Source organism: Sphaerodactylus townsendi, linkage group LG03 (genome assembly GCF_021028975.2).
Source record: "Sphaerodactylus townsendi isolate TG3544 linkage group LG03, MPM_Stown_v2.3, whole genome shotgun sequence".
In the NCBI taxonomy this organism is placed as follows: Eukaryota; Metazoa; Chordata; class Lepidosauria; order Squamata; family Sphaerodactylidae; genus Sphaerodactylus; species Sphaerodactylus townsendi.
Window position 1 is genome coordinate 161,410,850 of NC_059427.1, and position 22,773 is coordinate 161,433,622.

The following is a 22,773-nucleotide window of genomic DNA, read 5'->3' on the forward strand; positions in this document are numbered from 1 at the left end:
TGTGGCAGCATATTCCAAACACCAAGCACGCATTACGTGATGAAATGTTTCCTTTTATTAGTCCTAATAGAATATGAGAATAGTATGGTTAACAGTGGAAGAGTTTCAAACTTACCATTTCTGGGTAAGGTAGTTGCAAGAGGGGTGGCTGAGCCGCTGCTGACATTTTTGGATGACACATCAGCCCTAGACACGTCCACCCTGGCCACGGGTCAGAGACTGTGCCAGTCACCATCATGGATGACCTCCACTTCCAGCTGGAGTGAGGCAGGCCAGCCCTGCTGGTGCTGTTAGATCTCACTGAAGAAATTGACACATTGATTACGATCTTATCACCCAGAGTGTAGGGGATAGCCCTAAAGTGGCTGGCTTCATTCCTCCAGAGGCATCCATTGAAAATGCTGGGGGGAAGAATAGGGACTAATAAAAGGAAACACTTCTTCACGCAACGTGTGATTGGTGTTTGGAATATGCTGCCACAGGAGGTGGTGATGGCCACTAACCTGGATAGCTTTAAAAAGGGCTTGGACAGATTGATGGAGATTTATGGCTACCAATCTTGATCCTCTTTGATCTGAGATTGCAAATGCCTTAGCAGACCAGGTGCTCGGGAGCAGCAGCAGCAGAAGGCCATTACTTTCACATCCCTCATGTGAGCTCCCAAAGGCACCTGGTGGGCCACTGCAAGTAGCAGAGTGCTGGACTAGATGGACTCTGGTCTGATCCAGCAGGCTCTTCCTTATGTTCTTATGTTCTCCGGGTGCAAAGACCACTAGGCGAGAGGATGTCTTGGTGATACCTTTTGTTTGTGCATGCTGCAAGGGGCAATCCTTTTCCCGATATTATTTAATATCTACATGCAACCCCTAGCATCGCTTGTTCGGAGCTGTGGGCTGGGTTGCCATCAATATGCAGAAGACACACAGCTTCTTTTTGTCGATGGAAGAACACCCGGCTGCTGCCCCAGATGTTCTGGACCAGTACTTGAAGGCAGTGGCAGGATGGTTATCCCAGACCAGGTTGAAACTAAATCCAGCGAAGGCAGAGGCTTTGTGGCTGGGCCAGGGCAAACCAGAGCAGGGGTTTCAGCTGCCAATTTTGGGTGGGGAGGCTTTAGCACCTGCTTCCTCTGCCAAAAAGCCTGGGTGTGATCCTGGAGTCCTTGTTATCTATGGAGGCCCAGGTCACACAAACAGCTAAATTGGCTTTTCCCCGTCTTTGGCAGGCTAAGTCCAACTGCCTTTCCATACAAACGAGGTTCAGCCAGGGGCTGACGGGGAAAGAACCAGCTGGGTGACAATTGAGAGAGGGGGTGGGAGTGAAAAACAGCCCATACCTTCATATTGATGAACTGGAACGGGTCCAGAGGAGGTCAACCAAAATAGTCAAAGATCTGGAATCCATGCTCTATGAGTAGAGACTTAGGGAGCTGGGGGATGTTTAGTTTGGTGAAGAGAAGGTTAAGAGGTGACATGATAGCCATGTTTAGATATTTGAAGGGATGTCGTATTGGTGAGGGAGCAAACTTGTTTTCTGCTGCTCCAGAGACTGGGACCAGGAGTAATGGGTTCAAGGTGAAGGAAAAGAGATTCCACCTAAACATTAGGAGAAACTTCCTGACAGTACAGGTTGTTCGACAGTGGAATGCACTACCTTGTAGTGGGGTGGAGTCTCCTTCTTTGGAGGTTTTTAAAAGTTAGGCTGAATGGCCATCTGTCAGGAGTGCTTTGATTATGTGTTCCTGCATTGCAGGGGGTTGGACTTAATGGTCCTTGGGGTCTCTTCCAACACTATGATTCTATGCTGGCTGGAGGGCGGGAGTGATGGCCAAGTGAAGTGAATTGACCCTGGCTTAGGGGCAACATTGGCATAGTGGTAGCACAGGTGCTGCTCTGGCATGAAAGAGGGAAGGACTGAGGGCAGGGAAGCCAATGAAGGGATTCCAAAGGAGATCTGGGGCCGGAAACACCCACTCTCAGCAGTGCAAATGCATGCAAAAACCATGGTGTAGTGTATCCCATATGAACACAATCAAAGCACTCCTGACAGATGGTCATTGAGCCTCTCTTCAGAAACCTCCAACCTGGTTGCCTGGATTTAGTTGGTGTCAGCTGTTGGGTGTTCTGCCACTGACCCTTCTTGGCGTACTTTCATCCGCCCGTCTCTGAAGGCAGCTGGTTGCTTTAAGGCTTGGGGCCAAAGAATGTGAATACGTGAAATGATGCTGTTGTTGTCCTGCTTAGTGGGACTCCCAGATGAAGCAAGGAAGGTGATCCTCTCCTTTGTTTTGAAATCTGTAAATTTTACACAGTTGGGGCAATTCTTACCAACCAGAAAGAACAGTTAAAGTTTGAGGAACACACTTACAACTTCTTCTTGGATCTTGCAGCAGATCTGGCCAGGCTGTATTCAAGCAGGTAGAAAAGTATGCTCCTATATCAGTGATAGTGAACCTTTTCGAGACCGAGTGCCCAAATTGCAACCCAAAACCCACTTATTTATCGCAAAGTGCCAACCCCAGCAATTTAACCTGAATACTGAGGCTTCAGTTTAGAAAAAATAGTTGGATCCAAGGCGTGCGTTACTTGGGAATAAGCTTGGTGGTAGTTGTTGGCTTTGCTTTGAAGCAACCGTGCAACTCTTCGAACGGGTGAATCACGACCCTAGGAGGGTTTACTCAGAAGCAAGCCCCATTGCCAGCAACCGAGCTTACTCCCAGGTAAAGGATCTCGTTTTAGTTCTTTGAATGAAAATCAGTGGGGTTTAACAGCGCTTAACAGGGTTACCTATACTGCTTCCCTAAAACTAGGCCTTAGGTTTAATGCTAATAATTGATCCCAGCGGCCCAGGCAAGCCTAGATGTGTGTGTGTGGGGGGGGGAGGCGATCCCCCCTACATGATGAACTCTGTTTGTGCGTGCCCACAGAGAGGGCTCTGAGTGCCACCTCTGGCACCCGTGCCATAGGTTCGCCATCACTGTCGTATATATTTGCTGGCCTGTTCTCTGTTTCTGGGATTTTATTGAAATTGTAAACTGGAATCGTGATTTCAATTTTCCATTGCCTCCAGTTCATTTTGTAAAAATATTACGGTCGTTTTGCAGTTCTCTGACCTTTTCCCATGAAATGGACTCTATTTAGAGCCTAATTCTTTTCTTCCTGCAAGTGTGCAGATTGCTCATGGAATTCAGCCTGGATTTCCTCACACTGGTCTACACTGGAGTCTGGAGGGCCTGCTGAAGTGACGTCTCTGCTTTCTGTTGCTCTCCATTTTCTAAGCCTCATTTCTGTTTATTTTTTAGTTTTTTTAATCTGCCTTTTTCACTGTGAGTAGAGGTGCAGTAACAAATATGATTGGGGAAAGCCTTTTTGGTCAATCAGTAAGCGAATTGCAAGATACAACATTTGAACCAAACAGCCAAACTTCCTAATAAAGTGTATTATTAGGAGCTGCAGCTGAGCAAGATTTTTAGCCTTAGGAGACGTCATCATATGCCAGTGTTAAGTTACCTGAGAGGGAGGAGGTCAGATGCAAAGAAAGTCCAAGGATGATGATGATGGTGATGATGAAGAGCTGGATTTATATCCCCCCCTATATCTCCTGCAAAGAGACTCAAAGGGGCTTACAATCTCCTTTCCCTTCCCCCCTCACAACAAACACCCTGTGAGGTGGGTGGGGCTGAGAGAGCTCGGAAGAACTGTGACTAGCCCAAGGTCACCCAGCTGGCGTGTGTTGGAGCATACAGTCTAATCTGAATTCCCCAGATAAGCCTCCACAGCTCAAGCGGCAGAGCTGGGAATCAAACCTGGTTCCTCCCGATTAGGAGGACACCTGCTCTTAACCACTACGTCACTGCTGCTCCTGAGGCTCAGATTCCAGAGAAAGGAGCCAGTAATTCCAGCAGCCCTTCCGATGGATGACTCTCCCTCTCCGATCTTGTCTCTGTGGTTTAATTCTCTAGGTCTGGGTCGGGGGGCGATGGTGCCTGCATTGGGCAGGGGAGATGAGAGGGTCAGTTGCTGAAGGCCTGTGTGCCTTTTCAGTCTGGTTGCCAGCTGAGCTCTTAGTTCCTGTGTTTAGAACTCTGAACATTGGCAGTTTGTAGTGTTGTAATGTCGAGGAGCCGTGTGCCGTAGTGGTTAAGTGCTTGCACTGCCCCTCACACGGTCAGGAGTTCGATCCCCCTGTGGGTCAGATATCCTGGCAGCTGGCTCATGGTCAACTCAGCCATCCATCCACTCCTTGGTTGGTAGATGAGTACCTAGCTCAGTGGTGGCAGGGGCTGATGGGAATTGTAGTCCATAACCACTGGAGTGCCAAAGGTTCGCCACCACGGACCTAGCTCATAGCTAGGGGGTAAAGAATAGCCAGAGAAAGCAATGGCAAACTACCCCACAAAAACGGCTTGCCTATGAAATCACTGCTTGCAGTGGTACCCCAGGGTCAGACATGACTGAAGGGGAAACTTTACCTTTAATGTTGACCTTTCATGTGCAGTGGCTAAAATTCTGCTTTGACTAGAGCTAGAAGTGAACTTCCTGCTTCTACTCCTCCTCCTTCTGGCTCAGTGACCCAAACAGCTCAATTGTATCCCTAAGGAGGTTGGTACAAGGACCAGAGTGTGCGAAGCCAGAGACCCTGTCCACTAGACTGCTAGGAGCAGCAGTGGCGTAGGAGATTAAGAGCTCATGTATCTAATCTGGAGGAACCGGGTTTGATTCCCAGCTCTGCCACCTGAGCTGTGGAGGCTTATCTGGGGAATTCAGATTAGCCTGTGCATTCCCACACACGCCAGCTGGGTGACCTTGGGCTAGTCACAGCTTCTCGGAGCTCTCTCAGCCCCACCCACCTCACAGGGTGTTTGTTGTGAGGGGGGAAGGGCAAGGAGATTGTAAGCCCCTTTGAGTCTCCTACAGGAGAGAAAGGGGGAATATAAATCCAAACTCTTCCTCTTCTTCTTCTTCTACTTTGGAGCTCCCAGAGATTCTGTTAAGGACCCCTGCTACCTTTTCTACAATTCTATCACAAAGACAGCAGCATCCTGTTATTTGCCCCCTCCTTCTGGTCCGTGGTGAATTGCTCTCTTTCGCATTGTAAACAAGGAGTACCGGGATGCAGAAACCCCACACAACCTGCTGCTAGGAACAAAATTTCATAGGCCACCCGCAACAGTCTGGCCTGTCTCCTGCAGAGCACTTTAACTCTCCAGCTATCCCATCACGGCAGTGATGTCCGGGAGGATGGAGGGACCCTCAACCAACCCTTCAGCTAGCTGACCTCCCAACTGTGATGGTTCCGGATTGCCAGCTAATTGACCCAAAGAAGCCATACCTTGTCCTGTTCCAGTTCTTCTCTGCTTGCGGCCTCCCCCTGCCCAGAGAATGGATTCAGCTGCTGGATTCCCTTCTGTCCCTGAGGACTGCTCTTCCTTTCGGTTTTCTTCCCCCTTTGCTGCCAATATTTCTCAGTCAGCAGGAGGAAATTCTCATGTAGCATTTGTGCACTTGTTTGTTTTTTTGAGAAAGTTGCTTCCATATAGGGCCAACAGACTAGAGGGACCTGCCCAGTGGTGGGATTCAAATAATTTAACAACTGGAGCAGCGGTAAGAGCTCGTGTATCTAATCTGGAGGAACCGGGTTTGATTCCCAGCTCTGCCACTTGAGCTGTGGAGGCTTATCTGGGGAATTCAGATTAGCCTGTGCATTCCCACACACGCCAGCTGGGTGACCTTGGGCTAGTCACAGCTTCTCGGAGCTCTCTCAGCCCCACCTACCTCACAGGGTGTTTGTTGTGAGGGGGGGAGGGCAAGGAGATTGTAAGCCCCTTTGAGTCTCCTGCAGGAGAGAAAGGGGGGATATAAATCCAAACTCTTCTTCTTCTTCTTTACAAGCACCATTTTAACAACCAGTTCTGCCGAAGTGGTGCAAACCTGCTGAATCCCACCACTGGACCTGCCCATCTCTGGAGGCCTTGCCACGGACCCTTGTTCTGTGCTCATGTGTGCAGCAGCTTCCTCCAGCTCCTCTGCCCATCTCCTTTCGTGCCAGAGCTCTTGTTGACTCCCTTGGACCTGTCCCTTCAGCTGTTTTCTTCACCCCCACCCCATCACTGTCTTCTTCTTTCAGTCTCCTTCTTCCCCTCCTGGCTTCAAGTGTGGATCTGCAACTTCCTTAGGGAAATCTGACTCGGGCCAACAAAGCAAGTAAGCCATGTGGTCTCTTTGGGTGGGGTGGGACAGGATGGTATTGCTAAAAGTGTGAAGGAAGAAGCGTTCCAGGTTTTCATCCCATGCTGAAGATGATGCTGGGATATATTTCTTGCATTACCCAGCATTCCCTAGGGCACTTCAAGGAACCCTGGATCCTGCAGGGCAGCCTTGGGCATTGTGAGTGTGTGACATGCAGTTTTTGTGCTTAATAGTTCTAGGGCAGCGCTCCCTGTTTTCTGAAAATGGAACTTGGAGCATGGCCATATCCACAAAGGAATCCTTGGTCTCTTGGTTCCAGTATGTACCGTTCCTTGTACAAAAAAGAAGGTGGAAAATACATGGGGATGGAAGCAGGGAATATGTCAAGCACAAGCATGGGATACCCAAACCTTTGAGAGGGAAATGGGGACAAAGACAGCTGTGAATCACCCACCGGCTGCGGTTGCCTCTGGGGGTGGGATGGGTGGAGCCAAGGTGACCGCTTCCGCTTAACTGAGGGCGGAAGCGAAGCCCGGGCCATGTTGGGCAAGGGCTGATGTCACCAGGAGGGGAGGGCGGATTGACCCTTTAAAGGGGAAAGCCCTCCTTTGTTCTGGCCATGTTCTTCAGCCAGCCGGCGACTTGTCCACCCACCTCTCCCTGGGTTTATTCGGTTGTTGCATGTTTCTGTCATAGCCGTTCGGCGGTGGCGCATGGGTAATGATCTGGAAGTGCCGATGGCGGCAAGAGGCAACCGCCCTGCCGAACCGGCAAATGGGGATCACCTCTTGCCAGGAGCGTCCGCCCGGCAGAGCCCTTCAGCGGAGCGAAGTCCAATACAGGGCATCCGCCCATTGGAGCTTCTCTATGAAGCAGACAGGCCAGGTCAAGTCCCATGCTACGCCTCACGCTTCTGTTTTGGTTGGCTAATAAAATGGCTATGGCCAAAATGTTTATCCCAGCAAAGAGTCCAGTGTGGTTATTGGAGAGGATTCACCCAAATGGTTCCCACCCTCAGAAGGCAAAGCCTGGGTGGCTAAGGGCAGAGATGGAGAAGGAAATGTTGGCACAGATTTGGCTGGGGACAGCCCTGAAACGTGAACTGATCAAGTGCATCAACACGGGGGCCAGGTGAACCTGCCATTCATTCAGCCTGCGTTTTAAAGGAAGAGCTGTGTCAATCTTTGGAGGAAGGAGAGCATCTTTAATCCATCAAGTCTTTATTGACACAGTAAATAACAAAAATAAATACAGCCGGAGAAAAACTGGTAAAAAAACCCCCCATGGATACACAAAGCAAAGAATAAAATGTTAAGTAAAAAACAAATTGCTGCTGGCTTTTGATAATTTCCAAGAGGAGGTCTGCCACTATCACACAGAAGGAAGGATCTGAATTATTCAGCAAGTAGTGTAGTCTAAGTAAATCAGGGGGGTCAGTTGAAAATAAAATATGTTCCTGATTGTTAAAAAACCAACTTGTAACAAAGAAGAAGAAGAAGAAGAGTTTGGATTTATATCCCCCCCTTTCTCTCCTGCAGGAGACTCAAAGGGGCTTACAATCTCCTTGCCCTTCCCCCCTCACAACAAATACCCTGTGAGGTAGGTGGGGCTGAGAGAGCTCCGAGAAGCTGTGACTAGCCCAAGGTCACCCAGCTGGCGTGTGTGGGAGTGTACGGGCTAATCTGAATTCCCCAGATAAGCCTCCACAGCTCAGGCAGCAGAGCGGGGAATCAAACCCAGTTCCTCCAGATTAGATACATGAGCTTTTAACCTCCTACGCCACTGCTGCTCCAGAGGGCATAACATCAAACCTGGCAAGCATTGTAGCTCTCCTTTGAGCAGGGCTTATTAAACAATACAAGTAGTGAACCATGTGGCCCTGTTCAAATGGAATTTAAAAATACGGGGGGGGGGGGGGCGCACAAGTTTTCTTGGCCATTCATTCAGCCTGTGTTTTCAAAGAAGAGCTGTGTTAATCTTTGGAGGAGGGAGAGCCTCTTTCTCTTTATCATACTACAGCGCTGCTTCTGTTCCATCTCTGGTTCATGGCTGCCTTCCTGCTGATTGTCAGCAGGCTCAGGTTTTAAGACACCTCCCATGCGGCAGACTAACATGCAGGTGCCATGGTTTGCCTCCCCTCCCCATACCACCCCCCACACCTGGCAGCCAAGGGGGTCCACGCTTCCATAACAATCCTCATCTCCCTGCCTGTTGAGTCAGAGGGGTTTGGGATGTCAGACCTTCACCTGAGTTCTCCAGTTTGCTAAGGAGAAGGCTTGATAGCTGTCAGTTCCCAGATCAGACAACAAACCACTTGTAAATCTCCAAGGATTTTATTGCAGACATGAAAGAAACAGAAGAAGACAGTTCTGGCGAAAAAGGCCAGAGTAGGAAGATTCCCACCCCCACATGTGAACAGAGAGAGATAGAAAGGTCCAGCCTGGAGGCCCATCCCAGCAGCACAACTCCAAGCAGAGGCATAGCTAGGGAAAATGGAGCCTGGTGCAAAATCTGGGTTTTGCTGCCCCCCATGTTCTTTTGTGTTTTTTGTATTTGTTAGTGTTTTTTCAGTTTCCTGCCTGCAGGGGGTGCAGTTTTTAGGCTAGCACCATCAAAATTTCAGGGTCTCTTTAGGAGACTATCCTGATGATAACAGCCAGGTTTGCTGAAGTTTGGTTCAGGGGGTCCAAAGTTATGGACTCTCAAAGGTGTAGCCCCATCTCCTATTAGCTCCCATTGGAAACAGTGGGGGATGGGGGCACCCACTTTGGGAGTCCATAACTTTGGACCCCCTGAACCAAACTTCACCAAACTTGGGTGCTTTCATCAGGAGATTTCCCCGAAAATTCCCTAAAATTTTGGCGCTGCTAGCCTAGAAATTGCACCCCCTGCAGGTCAAAAACTGAAAAACACAAAAAAGACAAAAAACGAACCTGAAAATTTTGCTGCCCCCGCCAAGGGGCGTGCCCGGTGCAATGCGCACCCCCTGGCCCCCTTGTAGCTATGCCTCTGACTCCAAGGCCCGACTCAGTAGATAGCGGTGCATGTGCAAAAGCAAAAGTCACTCCCGAACAGTTCCCCCTCCCAACCATGCCATCCTGACAATAGCTCCTGCCCTCTGGGGCTCACATTCGTCACAGTATTTGCAGTTTTGTGCCTCAAAAGCAGAGAACTTCCATCCTTCCAATCCAACGCTGCTATTTTTGACATTTTTGTTTTCCCTTTCCATTGGATGTTCCTTTGTGTGTGAATTATACTTTTTAGCAGAAGAGGAAACCCCCCGGGGTCAGGATGTCCACCCACCCTTCCTGGCAGTTACTTTTGTCCATCTCTGTCAATGGCCTGTGGGTTGGAATTTGGAGCAGAAGCTGACTGCTCAGCTGTGGTCTGGGAGGTGCCAGTTAGTCTAGCCTCTCCCCCACAACCCCCAGCAAAGTTTTTTTTTTTTTTTGCAGAATTGGTTCTCTGAAGAGCTGAGCTTCCCATCCCCAGAACAGGGTAATGGAGATCAGAGCCGTAAGTCCAATACTTCAGGGCCTCCACCAAGAAGGATCCAGATGTTACCACGCTGCCTGGGTAACTTTTACTCTCCCAGATCAACCAGCTCTCAGCAACGCAGAGGAACAGAAACAGGACCCAACACAGCGAGAATAGTGAAAATAAAAATGAGTTTATTGAGATGCTGACCTATGTGTCAGCACCTACACCACGGCAACTACAACTGCCTAGCAGCATTACAACCACTTTTATACACAGTCTCCCGCCCGGGAATCTAGGAGGGTACAGGACAACCTACAATCATTCATTCACAAATACGTAGGAACCAATTAGAGTCCAGAGGGCAGTCCCTTCTTGAATTTCGCGGCAGAAGCAGGGCGAGGCGATGACGTAGGCACAGGTGGGAAAAACACAAAAGAGTCCTTTGGGTGCTTGGGGCAAGGAAACAAAACCTAGCGACGACGGCACCTTTATCTTCCTGCTGGTGGGATTAAGGCAGATGGATGTGCTTCTTCCGGGGTCCCTTTTGTCAAACGTCCATTCATGGTTCTTGCAAATGAAAGGGACATGCCCAGGTGGAGCAGGGGTGGATTCCTGCCTTGAGCAAGGGAGGTTCCATACAGATACAAATACAAAATACAACTGTAATTCCTACATTCTATCTAATACAACTTGTTCCTATCTAGTCCTTATAAAGAAATCAAACATAATTTCACCTTTATTAAACAGCAAGATCAGAAATTGAATAATTCATTTCTGACTCCGCTATCACAGAGAGCCCTTTGGGAATTGGGCAGGGGTTTGTACCCTTTTGCTACCATGTGCCTTCTCAGCCCCAGCAACCCCCGGGGCCCTGGCTGCCCTCTGTACTCTCTGTGTGCAAGGGTTTCAGGCAGTGGTGGGATTCAGCAGGTTTGCGCTGCTTCTGCAGAACCGGTTGTTAAATTGGTGCCTGTAAACAACTGGGTGTTAACTTATTTGAATCCCACCACTGGTTTCAGGTGTGTCTGACAAGCACTATAGCCCAGCCAGGGCATGCCTCTACCCCCACCCCCACCCCCCTTCAAATGCTGTTACATGTTCTGCTGCCTCTTTGAACACAAAACACTCGTAGAATTTCAGGCATGTTTTGGTTCATTTTGAGTATTCCTGGCCTGAAATGCAACAGGCAGTGTGTAACTACCCACCAGCAGTGGCGGAGGAGGTTAAGAGCTCGTGTATCTAATCTGGAGGAACAGGGTTTGATTCCCCGCTCTGCCGCCTGAGCTGTGGAGGCTTATCTGGGGAATTCAGATTAGCCTGTGCACTCCCACACATGCCAGCTGGGTGACCTTGGGTTAGTCACAGCTTCTTGGAGCTCTCTCAGCCCCACCTACCTCACAGGGTGTTTGTTGTGAGGGGGGAAGGGCAAGGAGATTGTAAGCCCCTTTGAGTCTCCTGCAGGAGAGAAAGGGGGGATATAAATCCAAACTCCTCCTCCTCCTCCTCCTCCTCCTCCTCCTCCTCCTCTTCTTCTTCTTCTTCTTCTTCTTCTTCTTCTTCTTCTTCTTCTTCTTCTTCTTCTTCTTCTTCTTCTTCTTCTTCTTCATTACCATAAATTCTCATTTAATACCAAGCAGATAGATTATGTGATTGTTGTTTAGTGGGATAGAAACCATTTGTACATGTTCCAGTTGTATGTAATAAAGGTTCTGTTGTGTTGTCATAAGATTTTATTTTTATAAGTATAGAAGCAGAAAAAAATAGAAATCATATCAGTGAACTGGCTGTTCTTCTCATGCAGAGACGTAATTCTCAGGTATTTTAAACTCCAGAACCTTTTACAACAGAAAAATAACTTTGCTGCACGTCCAAAGGGATGAGGTAACACAGCATTAAGCTCCACTGTCTCTCACTACAGAAAGATAGTAAAGTTATTTTTCTGGCACAGTAACATTATTTTTCTGTTGTAAAAAGTTTCTGGAGTTTAACATGCCTGAGAATTATGTCCCTTCAGTCCTTTGCCCAAAATCCAGGTTTGAAGGCATTGGGAAAGTATTCATCACTCAGCATTATTATAATTTTCATTGGTGATCCACCTTTCCCAGTTGGGGCTGACAGAGCTCTGAAGGACTGTGACTAGTCCAAGGTCACTCAGCTGGTGTGTGTTGGAGTGCACAGGCTAATCTAGTTCACCAGATAAGCCTCCACAGTTCGAGTGGCAGAGCAGGGCATCAAACCCGGTTCCTCCAGATTAGAGTATACCTGCTCTTAACCACTACACCATGCTGGCCAACGGCAATGAGTTCCGTCCAAGAGCAGCCGCACTGGGGGCAGCCGTGGCTCCATCGAGTCGCTTGTGAGTGTGTTGGAATGCCTTTAACCAGAATGTGTCACCTCCTAAGCCACAGGTGTCAAATTCGCGACCCTCCAGATGTTATGGACTACAGTTCCCATAATCCCTTGCCAGCATGATGCTGGCAGACGATGATGGGAACTAGTCCATAACATCTGGAGGGCCGCGAATTTGACACCTATGTCCTAAGCTGAACCTTTGCACTGTAGCTTTGCTTCTCTTACACAAATGCCTCTGGGACCATTCCATTTTGTCCATTTTGTGAAAGGAAACAAGTGTGGGGCCTTCCTAATAGCCTCAGGCGGACTGTTCGATAACATGGGAGCCACCGCAGAGAATGTTCGTAAACAGATAGCCGCCCATTTTATCCAGCTGCAAGATGGTGCCTTCAGAAACCTTTGCTCAGATGAGCAGAATCTTCGCGGAAGAACATAGCAAGAGAGGCGGTCCTGCAGGTGTGCGGGTCCAAGACCTTTAAAAACTTTGTTAGTGACAGATGAAGGGAATGCTGTGGACATAGCACACCTTGATTTTAGTGAAGCTTTTGACAAGGTGCCCCATAATATTCTCGCAAGTAAGCTAGTGAAATGTGGACTAGACAATGCTAGTATTAGGAGCAGCAGTGGCATAGGAGGTTAAGAGCTCGTGTATCTAATCTGGAGGAACCGGGTTTGATTCCCAGCTCTGCCTCCTGAGCTGTGGAGGCTGATCTGGGGAATTCAGATTAGCCTGTACACTCCCACACACGCCGGCTGGGTGACCTTGGGCTAGTCACAGCTTCTCGGAGCTCTCTCAGCCCCACCCACCTCACAGGGTGTTTGTTGTGAGGGGGGAAGGGCAAGGAGATTGTCAGCCCCTTTGAGTCTCCTACTGGAGAGAAAGGGGGGATATAAATCCAAACTCTTCTTCTTCTAGTATTAGATGGATTTGTAATTGGTTGACTGTTCGAACTCAAAGGGAGCTCATCAATGGCTCATCTTCATCCTGGAGAGAAGTGACCAGTGGGGTGCCACAGGGTTCTTTCTTGGGCCCAGTGCTGTTCACTGCTTTGATCAATGACTCAGATGATAAAATAGAGGGCATGCTAATCAAATTTGCAGATGACATCAAATTAGGAGGGGCAGCTAATACCTCGGAGGACAGAGTCAGAATTCAAATGACCTGAGCAGATTAGAGAGCTGGGCCAAAACAAACAAAATGAATTTCAACAGAGTTAAATGTGAGATACTACACTTAGGCAGAAAAAAATGAAATGCACAGATATAGGATGGGTGACACCTGGCTACATGCAAAACTGCAGGGGTCTTCAAACTATGGCCCTCCACATGTTCAGGCACTACAATTCTCATCAGCCCTGCCACTTGGCCATGCTGGCAGAGGCTGATGGGAACTGTAGTCCATGAACATCTGGAGGGCCATAGTTTGAAGACCTCTGTGCAAAAGGGATCTGGGAGTCTTAGTAGACCACAGACTGAACATGATTCAGCAGTGTGATGCAGCAGCCAACAAAGCCAGTGCAATTCTGGGCTGCATCAATAGGAGTATAGTGTCAAGATCGAGGGGTGTAATTGTACCTCACTATTCTGCATTGGTTAGACCTCACCTGGAATATTGTGAACAGTTCTGGGCACCACAATTCAAGAATGACATTGACAAGCTGGAATGGGTCCAGAGGAGGGCAACCCAAATGGTATAAGGTCTGGAATCCATGCCCTATGAGGAGAGACTTAGGGAGCTGGGGATGTTTAGTCTGGCAAAGAGAAGGTTACGAGGTGTCCTGATAATGTTTAGATATTTGAAGGGGTGTCATGTTGGTGGGAGCAAGCTTGTTTTCTACTGCTCCAGAGACTAGGACCAGGAGTAATGAGTTCAAGGTGAAGGAAAAGAGATTCCTCCTAAACATCAGGAAAACCTTCCTGACAGTAAGGGCTGTTCGGCAGTGGAATGCACTACCTTGTAGTGTGGTGGAGTCTCCTCCTTTGGAGGTTTTTAAAGAGAGGCTGGATGGTCATCTGTCAGGAGTGCTTTCATTGTGTGTTCCTGCATTGTAAGGGGTTGGACTTGATGGCCCTTGGGGTCTCTTCCAACTCTATGATTCTATGACATCTAGCAACCTGCAATGAATCTTTTAATGGGTACGTGCTCGAGGTATGCATTTATTTATATAGTCAAGTTGCAGCATAGTGTAAATCCTGACTACTGTGGATTGTATTCAGGAAATGAATTTAGGGTAAGGGAAAAGTATATAGTGAGTTGGCCTGTTAATGAAGCCGCATGCCCCTGGGAGGGGGAGGTTTATTGCTCCCATCCAACCCCAACCCCCCATCCCCCCTGCCCGGCTGCTATTACCATTTCAAACAGCTGCTTGAAGGTTCGTGCTTGGCACTTTCACTTTGGCTCATGATTTTAACAAAACCCTGGCCTATTACAGTACTTTGCTTTCATGGTGATGTTGCATGCATTTAGAAATCAATATTAAATTCCGGCTGAAATCAATGAATAACTTTAAACCCTCCTAGCTGGCCATAAGAACTTAGCCTTTGCTCAGACATCCTGGCACAGCTATGCATTTGTGGATTCGAACAGGACAGGTTTTCAAGCCAGCCAGGAAGTTCCCAACCTACCCGAGGCACCAGAGCACTCTGCAGCCCGCAGCTCCTGCCTGTCCATCCACCTGTTGTGCTTCCTTTTTTTAACAACATTAAAAAAAATTAAAATTGCAAAGTTGCAAGGAATTGGAGCGAGAGAGAAGCGAAGGGGAGTCCTTTGCACACCTTCCCCTCTAGCCTCCTCTTAGGGCAGTGGTTCTCAATCTTCCTAATGCCACGACCCTTTAATACAGTTCCTCATGTGGTGGTGACCCCCAACCCTAACATTTATCCATTTTACAGATGGAGAACACTGATGCAGAGAGTCTTAGGCAGTGGTTCTCAACCTTCCTAATGCCACGACCCTTTAATACAGTTCCTCATGTGGTGGTGACCCCCAACCCTAACATTTATCCATTTTACAGATGGAGAACACTGATGCAGAGAGTCTTAGGCGACCCCTGTGAAGGGTTCGTTCGACCCCCAAAGGCAGGGGTCTTCAAACTTTGGCCCCCCAGATGTTCATGAACTACAATTCCCATCAGCCCTGCCACTTGGCCATGCTGGCAGGGGCTGATGGGAATTGGAGTCCATGAATATCTGGAGGGCCATAGTTTGAAGACCTCTGCCCAAAGGGGTCCTGACCCACAGGTTGAGAACCACTGTCTTAGGGAGTTAGGCAACTCAGGGGGGCCACCAATCCCAGTGGTCCTTCCTTGACCTGGGTCAGGAGCATTTGGCCCGGAGGGAGTGCACCCTTTCTGAGGGGGGAGGGTGGTGCGGCCACACAGGCCTGATGCTGCACAGCCCGGGGGGTGTGCCAAGCCTGCCTCACTCCACCCCTGCCCACCCACCACAGCCTGGGCCACCACAGAAGCCCAGCCGAAGCATCCTGCCTCCCACAGCAGCCAGCCTGTGTCCTGTGCCTTCCCTGCAGCCACCACCAAAATGTCCCCAGCCCCCTGCAAGGAAGAGTCAGCCCACCCACTTCAGAGGCTGCTTCACAGGGCTGGGAACTTCCTCCACCTCTCTTGCCCCTGCCAGCCTGGGGATGGTTCCCACCACTGCCCACCAACCCAGCCCGGCTCCGCACACACTGGTCAGCAGCAGTGCCTGGTGGCAGCACAGAACAAGACTTCTCGGGATATGGCTGACTGTTCACCAAAGCTGTTGCAGCTAGATCTGGGCCACAGCGTTAGTGTTCTGCCCCAAGAACTTTTCCCCTGCTAGCTGGCCCAGAAATCCCTGTGCTGCCCCGCCTACTGCTTCAAAATTCTCTGCCACCCCCTACTCCCCCAAAATTCCTCACTGTCCCCTTTGATGCGTCCGCTGTTTGCAGGGCAGCCGGTAGCGCCAACTTTGGGGTAGCCCTTTCTTTGGCAGCCACATCCTTTGCACTCAGCTTCCTTCCTTATCAGTCCCTCCCCCGTTCCCCCACCCGTTGCGTCTCCCTCTTCTCCCTCAGATGAGCCTTGATAGCCCTGCTCAGCCACAGTCAGGTCTTATCCCTCCTCCCGTGTCTGACACGGGTGTCCTGCTTATCACAAAGGCTTCCTGCTTGCCAAGCAACCACATAAGGACTTTGTATCATGCATACAATGGGATTTTTTGTGCCTCGCAGGGTCATGCCAGTCATTCTTAGTTTGGGACTAAAACAAGCAGAAAAAGCCCCGCCCCGCCCCACCCCACCCCTGGCACATGCCTGCACACACACTCACACACACACTGATTTTGCTTTCTCGGATCAGCTATGGTCTCTGTTGGGAAGCTGCCATCTAGCTTCGATTTGAGGATGCAAAAGCAGCTGGGTGATGTTGCTGCTTCTTCCTGTGTGTGGCCGTGGTCCAGAAGCGGAGCGAGGGGAAACTGCTCCCTGGGTGCGTGCGCGCCCTGTGCCCCTGCTGCATGCCCCCTCCACAGCCCGGCCATGCCTCCACAGCTGTTCCACCTGGGGCATCGCACCCCCCCCCCATCCCATTGGCGCTACACCTCTGCCATGGTCACAAACAGAGAAGAGCCTGTGAGCCTCCGAGATATGCAGAACTCCAAAGACACGTGTGGTGTGATGCCCCCATATTGTTCCTGGGGACTTTGTAATGTGTAGATGGAGCCTTAGAAATGTCCTCTCTGCCTGAAGCAGGATCCCTTTCATGCCCAAAGGAATTGGTATCTCGGGTCAAAACTCACAGCATGGAATCGGATGCCTGTGGATCTTGTGTAAAGTGGTTTGGAAGCTTTAAAGTTGTAATCATGACTCAGATTCATTCCCCTGCCCGTCTCAAGACTTTGCAGGGCCAGAAACACACGCACACAGAAGCGCATGACTGAACCACATGGAAATGTGCTTGGAACAGCCTGGTCAGAGCGCTGGAAAGATCTCATGCCTGTTTTGGGCAGCTTCCACATGGGAGGTTTTTCCGCTGCCTTTGCTTTCAAACGAGGGCTTGTTGGGGGGAAGGGAGGCAGGAATCCACATGATGTCACAGTCTAATCTTCCAGGTTTTTCCCATTCTCCATAGACTGTTTCCTAAACCTCCTCTAATCTGAGCTTCAGGGAGTATAGCCGGAGCATATTATTATGCCTTCTGGATAGGATGGAGTGATTTCAGTGGTGGGATTCAGCTGGTTTGCACCACTTCTGCAGAACCGGTTGTGAAAATGGTGCTTGTAAACAACCAGTTGTTAAATTATTTGAATCCCACCACTGGGTGCATTCACAAAGTATATCCGCATTGATGCAGTTTTGCTGCCATTATGATTGCTGTTGTTCCACTCTAGAAATTCCTCATTGGCTACAATGGAGCCAGGTCAGTTGAAAGGAAGAATCTGTGGACATTTTGGGGGTGCCTGTCAGGGGCGCATTTTTTAAGCTAGTGGCACCAAAATTTCAGGGTATCTTCAGGAGTCTCTTCTGATGATACCACCCAGGTTTGGTGAGGTTTGGTTCAGGGGTACAATTTTATGAACCCTCAAATGTGTAGCTCCCCATCTTCTATTATCTCCCATTGGAAACAATGGGGTACATAAAATTGCACCCCCTTAAACCAAATGTCACCAAACCTGGATGGTATCATCAGGAGAGTCTCCTGAAGATACCTTGAAATGTTAGTGTCGCTTGCTTTAAAAATGCACCCCCTACAGGCCAAAAACAAAAAAACATAAAAAGTACCAAAAAATGCAAACAAACCCGAATTTCTGGGGTGCTTTGTGGCTTCCGGGCTGTATGGCCGTGTTCTAGCAGCATTCTCTCCTGATGTTTTGCCTGCATCTGTGGCTGGCATCTTCAGATGATCTGATAGTAGGAAAGCAAGTGGAGTATATATACCTGTTGGAGTGTCCAGGGTGGAGTTTCAGACTACACAGAAAAGCCATTGAAATCCACAAACACATGGACAATTTCAACAGAAAGGAAGAAATCATGAAAATGTACAAAACCTGGCTACCAGTGTTGAAAAACACTAGAGTCAAGACAGTGACTAATCAGCTCCACACAAACACAGGATGACTATAGACAATAAACAATCAAAGGGAACAAAGGCCAGACGACTTCTATTCAGATGCCCTCACCTGTAGACTTTGCTATCTTCATTGTTACTCACGTGCTAATGGGTGGAGCCCACTCAACACATGTAAATCTAGCTTGCTAATTGCACCCTTTACTTGTTAACAGACAATGGTTCTTTCCCCCACCCTGGACACTCCAACAGGTATATATACTCCACTTGCTTTCTACTATCAGATCCTCTGGAGATGCCAGCCACAGATGCAGGCGAAACGTCAGGAGAGAATGCTGCTAGAACACGGCCATACAGCCTGGAAACTACACAGCACCCCAGTGATTCTGGCCGTGAAAGCCTTCGACAATACATTAAACCCGAATTTTTTGGTATATCCGAATCTGAATTTTACCGAATTTTTTCAGTATTGCTCAGGCTTACTTTTCTATACAACATTCCCTGACGGACAACTCCAACAAAGCCGTTTACGTGGAAAATGGGGGAGCAGCTTCCCTCCCCTCGCCATTTTTGCCAATGGAAGGAGCCATGGGGAGGGTCTTGTCTGCCACTACCTCAGACTCCAAGTGTCCTTCACCACATAATCCAAGGATGTGTAGAGCCCAAGAAGGGGGCAAATAGAGCCCTCCACCACATCTGTTTTGACCTCTGAATATGGCCCTGTCTCAGAGTCCTCTTTGGTCCTAAGAACTCTTAATTGAATTACTGCAGAAAACAGCTAGATGTGTGAAATCAGATAGGTCCACTGCTGCCTTCCTAACTCAAGATGCCAAAATATTTTCAGCTGTTTTGGCAGAGTAAATGCTCTAATATACCACCACATGGACAAATAGACAATTAAAAGCGTCCATTGGGGGTGGGGGCAGGCCAAGTCCGCCATTTGGGAGTGGCGCAGTGTGGACCAGCAGATTTGGCCTCCCCAAACCACTTGCAGTGCCAGCCTCCTGCTGCCCCCACTTGCATAGCAGGGGCGGTCTGTGAACATGGCCATGGAGGAAGCAACACTAGTTGGCTTCCCCCCAGCTGTTTCTATCAGCAGAGTTTAAAGCGGAGTCACTCTGGTAAGATGAGAAGGTCTATACTATAGTCTTGTTGCACTCACTGCAGCCTCCTACTATACTTGGAAAAGAACACTCTCCACGCAAGATGTTCTTTCCATAGGAAGGTTTTACTTTAGCAGTTGCAAGGTTATACAAGTTGATGCTGTATGAGACTATTAGACTATGCAGAACTCTTCAGCAAGAACATAGTGAACACACACACTGAACTTAAACACTCAACTCAGACTCACTCTAAACTTAGCTTTGGTTCTTATACATTCAACAAGGATACTCCCCCCCCCCCTGTCCTGGCAACAGCCTCTCATTGGTCTAGAGCAGGGGTCTTCAAACTATGGCCCTCCAGATGTTCATGGACTACAATTCCCACCAGCCCCTGCCATCATGGCCAAATGGTAGGGCTCATGGGAATTGTAGTCTATGAACATCTGGACGGCCATAGTTTGAAGACCCCTGGTCTAGAGTCACAGTTGAACTCACCAATCATATTAAAGGTTAACTGTAGCCACTTCACCCTAGACTGACTGTCTCTGGCCTCTGTGTTGGGCAAACCTCTGCTGACTAGAAGATGAACCTTTTGTGAATCTTTATTTCATATATCATGACAGTTTCCCCTGCCAGCAGCCAGGGGCTTTGGATTTTTGCCCCAGATGTTCAGTAGTGTAAGTCCATTAAACCCCATGGGGGCTTTCCAGTGGCGGGGAGGCTTTCTTGTGTTCTTTGTGGGGTGGCATGACTGTGGTGGTGCTTCTGGGTGCCCAGACTTTTGGATCGACCTATTTGAGATGCAGTAGAGAACATTTTAAATGTTATGCATTATTGCAGGGGTTGCCAAACATGCTTAACGTAACCGTTACATGGAATGAATCTCAGATATTTGAGAGCTACAAGACATGAACAGATATTACACAAACATTTCCATGCACATTTTGCTACAAACCTTTTATATAATAAGAAATACACATAAATAATAATAATTTAATAAGCATTCAATGAGACTGCCATTTTTTTTAAAAAAAGGATAAAAACAGATATTGCTAGTGGTACTTCTTTGGCTAAGACTCTAAATATCTGGCCAAAACATGGAGAAAAATATGTAAATTAGAGATCGTGTCCATCTTTGCTGTGAGTCGTTTAAAATCTGGATGGGGTGTTATCAAGGCTGTACAAATCTTTTTCATAAATCAGTTCAAATTTTATTTCGTTTTTGATCTCTTCCACCATTGGTTGGTAGGATTATAATAAAATAAAAACTAAGGAAGGCTGTATGGATTATGCCTCATAGGTGTCAAACTCGTTGCCCTCCAGATGTTAAGGACTACAGTTCCCATCATGATGGGAACTGTCGTCCTTAACATCTGGAGGGCAACGAGTTCCATCATGACTAAGGAAGGCTGTATGGATTATGCCGCATAGGTGTCAAACTCGTTGCCCTCCAGATGTTAAGGACTACAGTTCCCATCATGATGGGAACTGTCGTCCTTAACATCTGGAGGGCCACGAGTCCCATCATGATGGGAACTGTCGTCCTTAACATCTGGAGGGCAACGAGTCCCATCATGATGGGAACTGTCGTCCATAACATCTGGAGGGCCACGAGTTTGACACCTGTGGATTATGGGGACTGCTGGGGGGGGGGGGCTTGGGCATTCCCACATCCAGACTCTTGCTGCCCCTTGTGCCCTCCCTGCCCCATAGCAAAGCCCAGAAGCACAGCCAGGGATAAGGGGGGACTCATACACAGTGGGATACCGGCTAGGAGAGGGGGTGACTCGCTCCACTGACCAGCCTCCCTGCTGCAAACCGCATGTTATTGGCAAAGAGCTACATGTGGCTCACAAGCAGCTGTTTGGCCACCCTGCATTATAGTGACCAAACTAAAAAGACAGTAACTATCTTCTCCGCAGATGTGCTTACAATGTTTGGCAAATTGGAATAGTCTTTTTTACTTAATTTACTGAATAGGGTTGGGTGGGGTGGTGGTGGCATGAACCTGGTGTCACAGAGATTTCTGGATCACAGCCTTCAAATTTAGTCCATAACTAGCGGGGCCCGGCCACGCATTGCTGTGACAATTGTCCTTCTCATCACAGTCCGCAACCCACACAGATGTCCATGCAGGTCCAATGATCCGCAGCGTAGCCTTTTGGGGTGGTCAAATGGAATCCCTCTTTCCCTTTTCAATTCACATTGTTATATGGTGGTGTCTTGTTGTTTTAGTATAAGGTAACCCTTTCCATTCCACAACGGAACTGTCCAGAGTGCGAATCCTGCTGTCTAGGAGGCTGGTTGACACGCACAGTCCTGGCTTGGGTAAGGCAGAACTGGGGCAAGCAGGCTATCCCAGTCAGACAGCAGAGGCAGGGTGGTGAGGCACTCAGATCGAGGCCAGCTCTCTGGGTTCTTAAAGGGCCATGTGCAAAAGAAGCGGAGCCAGTAGTGTTGGTTTGCCCCCACCCCGTGGATTTTCTTAGAAGAAAAAAGCAAACTCCAGCTCACTTTTAGTAAAAGAGAGCTGTGGCGAATATGGGTGAGAAAGTGGGTAAGTGGTGGTTGGATGTGAGGGAGGGCAGAGTGATGTGTGTGAGGATGAACTTGATGTGTATGAAAGTATGTGTGTTATGTGGTAGCAGTGGGTGAGGCACAGAGAGTGAAAGTTACCTGCGTGTGAGGGGAGGGGAACCCCACCTGACGTCTCACATGGCAAAGTGTGTATGTGTTTCACTTCCACTCGTATTACCTAACAGTGTTACCTATTTACTGTTTTCACTGCTCATCTCTGCCCATCTGCGCGAACATTCTAAGCCCTCATCTCAAGCCCTCAGGCCACAGACAGGCAGGCTGCACGAACATTCTGAGGGTGACAGCTTCATGGCCTGGTGCTCCAGGAAAAAGACGTTTTACCTGGCTCAGGTATGGACTTTTGGTGATTTGAAGGTCTGATTACCTGCCCACAACAGGGAGGAACGTCATGTGAAGATTTGGGGGCGATCCGTCCAGCCGTTTCGGTGTTAGGGAGTGACTAACAAAGTCACTGTTAGCTTTTTATATATATAGATTCGATACCCTGCAGTTCTCTGTCATGTTTGACCATTGAGGCATCAAAGAATTTCAACCCAACACACAACCTGTTTTCCCCTAATATACATGTTATGCATGGCAAAAACATGCCTATCAGCTGCTTCAAAGGAAGGCATATCGTACACTGCCCCCTTCGAGCTGACATAGACTTGCTGACTGGCTGTCATTACCTGTGCATTGAAATCTGTGATCCCCTTTGCAGGCCATGTGATCTCCCACTTTGCTTCAGTCAGATCGTGTGGTCGTTTTGGAAGCGTTCGGGACAGGATTAAAGAATGGCTCAAGTTCTGCATATGAAGACTGGCTTCCCGGGTGGGTATGCAAACACTGCTTTTGTGTATGTAACAGCAGTATGGTGTGCTCATCTAGCTGGGGATACTACAGTGATCTCCCTTGCTTTGAATTACACATCAGAGAATGTTTTGAATGGTCATTTCATTGAACTGGTGTGGAGGGATCGGGGATTCATGGGGAGCAGGGTGGAGCCACGGTAATGTAAACAGCCCAATT

At 48.6% G+C, this 22,773-nt stretch overlaps 1 protein-coding gene across 4 annotated transcripts in view; it reads left to right on the forward strand.

Moving 5' to 3' along the window:
* The window catches only part of KANK2 (KN motif and ankyrin repeat domains 2), an 85,809-nt gene that overhangs the window by 34,736 nt on the left and 28,300 nt on the right, over nucleotides 1–22,773 (forward strand). For all 4 annotated transcript variants that reach the window (XM_048490144.1, XM_048490142.1, XM_048490145.1 and 1 more), the window contains exon 3: nucleotides 22,466–22,575. In XM_048490144.1, coding sequence (XP_048346101.1) covers nucleotides 22,539–22,575 — 37 coding nt within the window. In that variant the 5' untranslated portion in view covers nucleotides 22,466–22,538. The remainder of the gene's footprint in view (nucleotides 1–22,465; nucleotides 22,576–22,773) is intronic.